Source organism: Leptidea sinapis, chromosome 44 (genome assembly GCF_905404315.1).
Source record: "Leptidea sinapis chromosome 44, ilLepSina1.1, whole genome shotgun sequence".
NCBI lineage: Eukaryota > Metazoa > Arthropoda > Insecta > Lepidoptera > Pieridae > Leptidea > Leptidea sinapis.
The window spans coordinates 8587142-8594609 of NC_066308.1; the positions used below are offsets into that span (position 1 = coordinate 8587142).

The 7468-nt window shown below is 34.7% G+C and overlaps 1 protein-coding gene across 1 annotated transcript in view; it reads right to left on the reverse strand.

Annotated features, from left to right (window-relative positions):
- The window catches only part of LOC126977344 (protein rolling stone-like), a 30164-nt gene extending 26164 nt beyond the window's left edge, over nucleotides 1-4000 (reverse strand). The window contains exon 1 of the mRNA XM_050826113.1: nucleotides 3410-4000. Coding sequence (XP_050682070.1) covers nucleotides 3410-3701 — 292 coding nt within the window. The 5' untranslated portion in view covers nucleotides 3702-4000. The remainder of the gene's footprint in view (nucleotides 1-3409) is intronic.
- Between the last annotated feature and the right edge of the window lie 3468 nt (nucleotides 4001-7468).

The following is a 7468-nucleotide window of genomic DNA, read 5'->3' on the forward strand; positions in this document are numbered from 1 at the left end:
ATTTTTTATAAACTGTAATAATTTGAATGATAAATTCAATTCTTAATAAGGAACATAGGATGTTTAGCTTTATAGTAAAGTATTTGTATTTATTTATGCACGACGCGGTGCTGATAACCTTTGATGGTCACCAGGAATATTGAGGGGAAGAGACCAAGAGACCGGAGCCCACGACGCTGGTCTGACCAAATATCCGAGCAGACTAACCAACCCATCAGGATCGCACTCCACCATGCGACAGACCGAAACAGATGGAAGAAAGCTGTAGACGAACTTAAGCGGAGTCACGATCCTCAGCAATGAGGGAACGACTGTGAAGAAGAATTAGTAAAATTTTACAAATCAACAACAAATAATAAAACCATTTTCATAACGTTCTTCTTGTCACTGTCACAAATATTCACCACATTAAAGAAAAGTGGAACAGCATCAAATAGTGGGAGGGTCCACCGGATGCCAATTAGATTATGGTTACCACCACGACGCCTACTTCTGCTGTGTAGCAGTAATGTGTAAGCATTATTATTGTATTTCGATTTGAAATGCACTGTAGCTAGTGAAATTACTGGGGAAATGAGACTTAACATCTTAGTCTCAGGGTGGTGATCGTTATTGTAGTGCCGCTCAGAATTTTTGCGTTCAAGAATCCAGAGCACTGCATTGTAATGGGCAGGGCATATCATATAATCAGCTGAACGAACTGCTCATCTCATCCCTTATTTTCATAAAAAAAAATTCTCTTTCGCTCCACGATTTTCCTGTATTAGCCAAATTACCTACGTCCTGCTCGTCTTGTTCCTTATTTTCATTAAAAAAAACATCCAACATGGCGATTAAGAATATAATATCAGCCCGAATACATCATGTAGTTACCGTTATCGTCCTATGTTAAAACGAGCATTTTTGACTTAATTTACTGTTTCTTTTTTGTTTTACATATTTTTGGTATGTATATCACAATCTAATCAAAGTCAAACACAGGGGACAAATTGATGCTGAAACATTAAGTCTTATGTATTTTCTTAGAACCATATTTGGTAATTCGGCTGTTTTACGTTATGGAGCGAAGGAGAAATATTTTTTTTTGTTTTTTAAAGATAACGAGGCACACGACGATGAGGTCGTTTAGCTGACGGGAATTGATACGTCCTGCTCAATACAATGTATTGCCGCTCAAGATTCTTGAAAAACCCAAAATTTCTGAGCGGCACTACAACTGCGCTCCTCACCTTGAGACATAAGATGTTAATGAAGATCAAAACACACTAATGCTCACACATACTGCTTTACGGCAGATATAGGCGCCCATGTGGTACCAATAATTTAGCCGTCATCCTGTGCAAAGGAGTCTCCCACTGGTAAATTATGTGTGTCGCGGAGAATGAAAGAGAAGAAAGACCATTGATGTGCCGTTGTTCGTTGGGTTTGGACGAGGCACAAGGAAAGAGATGTAGCTGAATATATCCGATACAATTTCTCAAGACTCTAGCTGTCGTATACAAAAATTATTATTCAAATTAGACGAGAACTTTGAAGATTAACGAATTGAAACAGACAAAAAACAACTTCTCATTATCTTTATATAATTACATATCAGATAATTTAATTGTGAGTTTAATTTTGCGATTACGAAGTTAGTAAATGCTCGGAAAAATTATCTGTTTAAATACCAAAAACAAAAATAACCCACGACATGCATCGTAAACTTTAACGGTCGTTGGCCATGGCTTAGACACTAACTTACTAACTACTTACTAACTAACGACCCCACACACCCCTTATGGAGTGGGTGCATGGAGGCAGAAAAGAAGCAAGAAAACGTGCCAATAATACAATGCAAGAGTTTGGCCGAACAACTGGCAGAAATCATCCGATCTCCAACATCGCTTCCTTCCTGCATGTAGCAATATGAAAGGGCTACTAGATATCTGGGACGGTCGGGGTTGGTGGAAGAAGACGCACGGACACGCAGAATGGCCCAATTAAGAGGCTAAGTGCGTGAATAGCCAGACAAACTAACTAACTAATCTTGAATTGATAATCCATATGCGAGGACACCGATGTAGCCCAAATGATTGCGAAACTGAAGTGGCAGTGGGCAGGGCATATAGTTCGACGGACAGATGGCCGTTGGGACAGAAAAGTCCTCGAATAGCGACCACGTACCGCGAGGACGAAGTGTTGGTAGGCCCTCCACAAGATGGACCCACGACCTGGTTAAAATCGCCGAAATACGTTGGATGAGGGCAGCGCAGGACCGATCATCGTGGAAATCTTTGGGGGAGGCCTTTGTCCAGCAGTGGATGTCTTCCGGCTGATGATGATGCGAGAGTAAGTCTGTCTACCTATCTGTTACCTTATCACACTTAAGCCGCTGAACTGATATAGAAATAGTGACAAGTATATAGTACTGACAAGTATAGAAATAGTTTCAGTCAGTGAAACGGATATAGGATAGTTTTTAACGCGGAAATCATTCCTCTAGAGGTGGGACGTAACATGGGAAATCAAACATTTATATTTTAAGTAAGGGATATAATAAAACTCATTATAACAATTACTTATACTTTTTGTGACAAATGAAGAATATTTCTGCATTTTCGACGAATCAAGAATATGAATGACGTAAAGATTTTTAAAGTAGGTACCTATATATTATATATATTACTAGCTGACCCAACAGACGTTGTTATGTAGGTACATATTAAATAAACTATAGTTTTTTTTATGAATTTGTCTATAATATTTAATGACATCAAGAATTATATCGTAAAATATGCTCCCTGTTATTATAATGAAATTGTTGCACAGCAGAACTGTCAAACCGTGCGTCTAGATTCTCTCATAGAAAATATGTCCATACAAAACAAATATTGGATATAAAAATAATTATGGGTCCCAAATCGAAATAAAAACTATTCTATCTCTCAAGTTGGACTAAACTGCACTCCATGAAGTAATCCCCATTAAAATCCGTCCATCCAACCAACCAATCCATGTTTGGTCAAGCCCTTTCGAAAGGTGCCAACCGCTTTCAAATCGGTCGAGCCGTTCTAAAGTTATAAGAGGTTTACATACATCCACACACACACACAACACACACACACACACACACACACACAACACACACACACACACACACAAACATATATTAAAACGAATTTTTGAATATATAATCAATTTTTTTGCGGGAATTTAAAAATGTGTTAACAATTCTTTTGTATTTCGCAACACGTCATATTGTATTCTGTATACTTTCTGGGTTCCTGCCGTCAAACCCCGTTTGTTACTCATCAGACTACTGAAAAATCTCGTATACTCAGGCATCAGCAATCCCCAAACCCGTTATTGTTAAACCTGATTAGATCATTAAAAATCCGTTTAAACATAATTAGGCAAAATAACTTACCAGAGAGTTTCTTACGTGCAGACATAATAGAAACCGAGAGACCACTAATTGTCATCAAGAAGACAAATAATATTCCCCAGTTTGTCAGAAATACCAGCCAGTACCATGATGCACCAGAGTAAAGGGACCAGGCGAAGATTCCGCTCGAAATCCCCGCGAGGACCAATCTTACTATCAACATTGGTACCGGCGACTCTCCTTTCTGCCATGAAGATAAGTAAAAATCACTTGATTTCTCACTCGAAAACACCCACAAATCAGTTAACGTAATCACTTTCTTCGGGAATTTCATTTTTATGAAAGCACTCAGACACTATTACACATTACTTGGGAATGGTGGGTTTCGCAACTAGTACAGAGACGAAAAGATTTGTTATCGAAGATTGTTATCACATGTCAATAAAATAAATATTATTCTAGTCAAGAGCGTAACATAGCTCTTCACTTTTAGACCGATAGCGACATTTTAATGTACTAACGCACGACCGGCATATAAACCCTATAATTTATCAACTCGTATTAATTTACGTAGGTAAATAAAAGTTGCGTAGATGATCGTCGCATGGCCGCGCACGGTGAATGTTTCCAGCTATCTGTCGCTGGTAACTTAGCAAGCCTGCTGTTGCAACAAACTTTATGTAACTCCGCTTTGCAAAACCAAACTGGACTTCAATAATTCAATGTCAAGATACGTAAGTAACTGGTTTGATGTTTCTCAACAATTTATTTTGAAAAAAACCAATGATTTTACGTTGATATCACATGGGTAAATCCAAACTATGTTATAATTATATAATATATTCTAATAATTAACCTTACTATAATTATATATATTATAAAAGGCATAAAAGGCATTTATATTCTCAAAATTGATTTCTTTTGAATTCTTTCTGATGTTATTTCTAATATACTAGATACTACTACCGCTTCGGAAACAAATGGTGCTTTGAGAGAGAAGTAGCGGCGCCAGAAACTCCCAGCATTCTTATTTTGCGCTCTTTTCAATAAAAATATACAATATTGTACAGTCATTTCTATCGCTATAAAATAATCACAATCTAGTCCCAGGATTTACGACAGAGCCATTTTTTTTTATAAAACATTTAAATTTATTTATAGATAATGCCTGAACAGTGGCTGGGACTTTATTATAAAAGTGTATACATTTACCCTCAAAGCTATTATGAAGCCTACTAGAATTACTTACATGCAATCCCTTATTTCTAGTGTTATAATAATGAAAATCACTATTAAGAGCTATTAAGAGCTCTTATTGGTGTTATAAATTCAATATACATGTTTATCCATTGATTTAAAATGTTAAATAATGTATCATTCTAACAGACCTTAATATGGACAGACATAAATTATTAATAATGTTCACGCAATCAACTCGGATGATATTCACAGATGTCATATTTTTTCAATTTACAACAATTGTAATAACAGGGCTATTAATTTTTTTTTATTCTATTATTTTTATACGCTTTTTATTAGCTTTACCTGTATGTATGTTTGTTTGTAACCGGCTCATTTGGGCGCGATTTTGACCCACTTTAAACGGCCAGATTTCGCTAAAAATTCGTAGAATTATCGAAGACCGATGACAATATATTAATTTGATTACTTAAATCATTTCAATTTGAAAATATGATTTTTGTTAATTTATATAATTTTCATCTATCGTCTACAAGGCAGGAATTGAAGTTAATTTTTAATTTCAAAATATATTTTCTATTTTGCTCGGTTTTCTATAAGTATTCTAAGCAAAAATATCAATTACTGGCATGTATAACAGATTTAGAGGCATACGGATTATTTTAAGTAGTGTAACAAAAATAGTTGTAATTAATATCAAAAATAGTTATTTCTACAAATGAGCTCCCTTACGCAGTGAGTCAATGACATTACGACGAAAACAGGTTAACGTGGAATTAAATAAATTGAGTTGCTGATTACATATTTTGAGTAAGTGTATTAAAATGGCGACAAATACGACTGATGAAATTAAATTAAATTAAAATGAAACTCCTAACAAAGTTTTTCATAATATTATCTTGAAAAATAACTACTAACTTGTATTTTGAACGGGGTTTTTTTTTATTAAAATAAAGGACGAGACGAGCAGGACGTTCAGCTGATGGTAATTGATACGCCTTACCCATTACAATGCAGTGCCGCTCAGGATTCTTGAAAAACCCAAAAATATGAGCGGCACTACAATTGCGCTCATCACCTTGAGACATAAGATGTTAAGTCTCATTTGCCCAGCAATTTCATTAGCTACGGCGCCCTTCAGACCGAAACACAGTAATGTTAACACATTTCTGCTTCATGGCAGAAATAGGCACGCATGTGGTGTGGTGGCCATAATCTAGCCGGCTTCCTGTGCCAAGTAGCCGTGGAGTAAGAATTATTAAAATGTTGTGAAAATATAAACGTCAAGTTCTATGCTGCTTAAAAACACATTTTATCGAAGTAATGACATGTTTGTATCGGAGTTACCAAAAACAAACATAATTAACGTCGTGTTGGCGATTTTTTCATTTACTTATTGTATTTATAATTGTAATTCAAGGACTTTTTTTGTTATATGTATAATTATTTGTGCTGACGAATTCATGTTAATGAATAAATTATTTTAAAACTAACTGACCCGACAGACGATGCTCTGTATATAATAAATAATATAATGTTTTTTTTAAAGAATTTGTCAATGTGTTATAATGAAATTGTTTCACAGCAGAACTGTCAATCCATGCGTCAATAAATTCTCTCATAGAATCATCACATCATATGTAAGAATAATTATTAAAATAGCAATTGCTATAGATTGTAAATTTTCTACCACAGTGACTACTTCATCAATGGTGTGTGAATTACACCTCCTTGTGTGTTCACCGACAGGTGTTTTGTGAGCTCGATAAAAATATTATGGCTGTTCGATGTGCACGAACTCGTTGCATTCTAAGCCCATGTACTTCAATGTCATTCACTAAAGAACGCAATTCTGACATAGCAATACGACTATTTTCTTGATCTGTCTCTCTCTGGTCATCATTGTAGTTAGCACGTGAGGTAGCTGTTCGCACAAGATACGTAGTAGTTAAAAAATAAATAAAAACACGCTTTTTAGTTTGGTTTATTTATAAAAGTATTTTTTTTTTGTTTTTCTAAACTATTACATATTTGCATTGTTGAATTGAAAGTTCTCTTTGGTATTCGAAAATTGCCTAATATAAAATAAATCGGTTATAGATAATGGTTGAAATTTAAAATTAACATCAATTCCTGGCATATAGGCGATAAATGAAAATTATATATATTATCAAAAATCTTATATTGCAAATAGAAAAATGGAACAATTTTATCAAATTAATGTACTGTCATCGGTCTTCGATAAATGTACAAAGTTCGAACAAAATCTGGCCGTTTAAAGTGGGTCAAAATCGCGCCCAAATGAACAAACAAACATACATACAGGTGAAGCTAATAAAAAGCGTGTAAAAACACGTTTATTCAGTTTTTATCTAAATAATGACATGTTAGTTTCGGAGTTCCTAAAAACAAACATAATTACGTAGTGTTGGCGGTTTTTTCATTTACTTATATTTGTATTGTATTTATATCTAGCTGACCTGGCAAACGTCGTTTTGCCATATAAATGATATATGTAAACCTTCCTTGAGCTTCAACGAATCTATTACAAAAGATTTCATTGAGATCGGTCGAATAGTTTATGAGTTATTAGGGAACATACAAACATACATTCTCTTTTATATACACTGGCCTTCAAAAGTAAGTATCACACTTTTAAAATTGGGATAACGTTTACAGTTTACAAGATATACTTTCGAAATAAAAAGGACTCCAAAGAGAATTTAATTTTGTACATAAAAACTTTATAGTCGGTAACCTTCTTTTATGAATTGGCTGAAAAAAACTTCAAAAACAAAACCATTCCTTTTTCAAAGTCGACGTTTCCGAATTAAATTTTACCATACACATTTTTCTTTCTGTTTTAAATTTTTTTCAAGATCGATGGGTCTTGTTTTAAAA